The sequence below is a fragment of the Portunus trituberculatus genome, chromosome 44, assembly GCF_017591435.1.
Source record: "Portunus trituberculatus isolate SZX2019 chromosome 44, ASM1759143v1, whole genome shotgun sequence".
Lineage (NCBI taxonomy): Eukaryota > Metazoa > Arthropoda > Malacostraca > Decapoda > Portunidae > Portunus > Portunus trituberculatus.
In genome coordinates this window covers 21,569,401-21,572,060 of record NC_059298.1, presented here as the reverse complement: position 1 = coordinate 21,572,060, position 2,660 = coordinate 21,569,401, and the positions used below count along the sequence as shown (strand labels likewise).

The window sequence follows — 2,660 nt, the reverse complement described above, 5'->3', positions numbered from 1 at the left end:
GCCTGCGCATGCGCATAGGCTGGCGCGCCAGTTTAATGGTTGGCTTGGGTCGGTCACATCAGGGTAGAAGCTGGGTCAACAACAATTTTGCGATTTTGTTGTGTTGTGGTGCATATTTACTTTTGTTGTTATAGTGAAAACGTTCTAGTGGAAGTACAATAACTTGAAATAACAAGGAACATGAGTTCTGTGAGTGGTAGTGGCGGAAATCGTGGTGGAAACTGGTGAAAAACGTGGTGGACGTGAGAAGCGTGAATATCGAAAGGGAGTGAAGCTCAGAAAATATACACTCCAGGAAAAGAAAGAAATGGTTCAGATGATGAACAATGGTGCAAGAACATGTGACATAATGCGTAAGTTTAACTGTCCTGAATCAACAGTACGATCACTGCGCAAAAATAAAGAAAACTTGGCTGCTTCCGTGAAGGTGTTTTCTCGGTTTCCCTCAGCACGCACACTGGTTGATACTTCACAGTGCAACAGATTGCTTGCAATCATGGAACATTACCTAAATGAATGGATAATCAGAAGGGATCGAGAGAAGGGTGATCTTTCTGGCCCTGCAATAAGATCACGAGCACGGCTGTACTTTGATTCAGTGTGCTGTAAGAAAAATGTTAACCCTCCACCCCATTTTGCAGCTTCTGTAGGCTGGCTAGCAGCATTTAAGAAAAGATATGAAGTTAAGTATGCCCTAAAGCATGGTGAAAGTAGATCAGCAGATGAGGAAGCAGCCAGACCTTACCCAGAGATTTTTCAACGTCTTGTGACTGAAGGCAGTTACAGCCGTGACCAGATTTTTAACTGTGATGAAACTGGGATTTACTGGAAGCGGGCACCAAAATCAACCCTCATCGCCAAGAATGAAAGACAAGCTAGGGGTGTGAAGCCTTCCAAGGACTGCATTACTGTTTTATTCACAGCTAATGCAAGTGGCGACCGTTTGATGAAGCCCCAAGTCATCTATCGCTCTGCTAAGCCTAGAGCATACAGGAATTCCAATATGAACCAGCTTAATGTTTATTGGGCCAGTAATAAGAAGGCTTGGGTCACGTCGGCACTGTGCACTGACTTGTTCGACAATCATTTTGTCCCTGATGCCCAGAGTTATTGCAAGAGGAAGAATTTAGATTTCAAGGTGCTGCTATGTATGGATAATGCTCCAGGGCACGGAAAATTCTTAATAGGGCGTCATCCTAATGTAGAAGTTGTCTTCCTCCCGCCTAATACAACATCACTTCTACAGCCTCTTGATAAAGAGTTCATCTGCAACGTCAAGCTCTTTTATTATCAGTCTCTCTATGATGACATGCGTGTCAAGACTGACTCGCTAAAAGAACTAGAGAGGATTGAGGCTGAGCTAAGTGTACGTGACCAGGATGAGCCCGATGAACCGATCGCCAGCACCAGTTCAGACCCACCACCATCACAGACCCGAGAAGTGTTAACCGTGAACCAGTTTTGGAAAAACTACAACATTAAGGATGCTGTTGACCGCATTGTGAAGGACTGGCAGAAAATAAACAAAGCTACAGTGTTACACGCTTGGAAGTTTTTGTTAGGTGAGGTCGGAACAGCTGTGCGTGAGCGCCAGCAGGAAGCCACTACACTCTCGCAGACTGTAGAAGCTGCACATCTGATCCCTGCACCTGGCTTTTCGGCTGTGGAGGCCAGTGACTTCCAAGAAATTATTGGTATCCATCAAGAGGAGGCTACTATTGAGGAGATGCTTGAGGAAGATGAAGCTCAAGAAGATCCTGAAGAGGATGGACAGCAGGAGCAAAATGTTCAGCCAGGCGAACCAACAACTCGGCAACTGACGGAGATTCTCACCACCTTCTCACGGCTGACTGAACAACTGGAGGAATATGACAGGCGCCCATATCCACGCAGCATATTACAGCCATCTCTTGATCAAGTGATGAACATTTATAAAGACCTCTACATGTCTCGTGTTAATGCTCGCCACCAGTCACTGATCACAGGATACTTCAGTCAATCACAGGCTGCCAATGCTCTGGCTAACGTAACAGTAGAAACAGGTGAAGATGAAGAGGATGTCGACGACCTGCTGGGCCTTTTACAAGATGACGACATCGCTCTGGATTTTGATGGCTTTGAAGCTGAGGTTGCACTCAGTGCTGGGGATGATGTACAAACAGTGGAGGAGGGAGCAAGTAGCCAGTAGTCCCAGCTCCCCACCACTACCACGCCAGGCCACTCAAGCCAGTCACAGACTCTCGTAACATAAGTAGAAAAATATTCTAACCTTTATTATTATGTTGAAAAGTGTTTAATATTATTTATTAACATACATATTATGCATAACCTCATTTAGGTGAACAATTTTCAGCAAAATATTCTGTTTTTGGAGGGTTATTTGGAGTTATAGGATGATCATGTATCATAACTAACAACCAATTATGCTATTTACATGTATTTCAATATCGCTCATCTCGCGGCCGATAGTCCAGTACCAATTTACCGCGAGATGACCAATCTTACTGTAGTAGGTTTGAGGAACCACTCTAAAGCTCTCGTTGACTACTGAGTGACGTCAGTTAAATGGTAGTGAAGTGAAATTGTAGATTAAACAAATACTTACCAAGTGTGAAGTTTGATCAAGATTTCACGAACCCATTTAACTGAGTCACTGCGGT

At 44.2% G+C, this 2,660-nt stretch overlaps 1 protein-coding gene across 1 annotated transcript; it reads left to right on the top strand.

The window, feature by feature from the left end:
• The first annotated feature begins 349 nt into the window (after positions 1-349).
• On the top strand, positions 350-2,188 carry LOC123518746 (tigger transposable element-derived protein 1-like). Its single transcript, XM_045279747.1, has one exon. It carries the CDS (start codon positions 350-352, stop codon positions 2,186-2,188), a length of 1,839 nt encoding a protein of 612 aa, XP_045135682.1.
• Positions 2,189-2,660: the final 472 nt, after the last annotated feature.

What these genes read in the sequence shown, in the direction of transcription:
- LOC123518746 (XM_045279747.1), top strand. Translation starts at nt 350, where the DNA reads ATGCGTAAGTTTAACTGTCCTGAATCAACAGTACGATCACTGCGCAAA.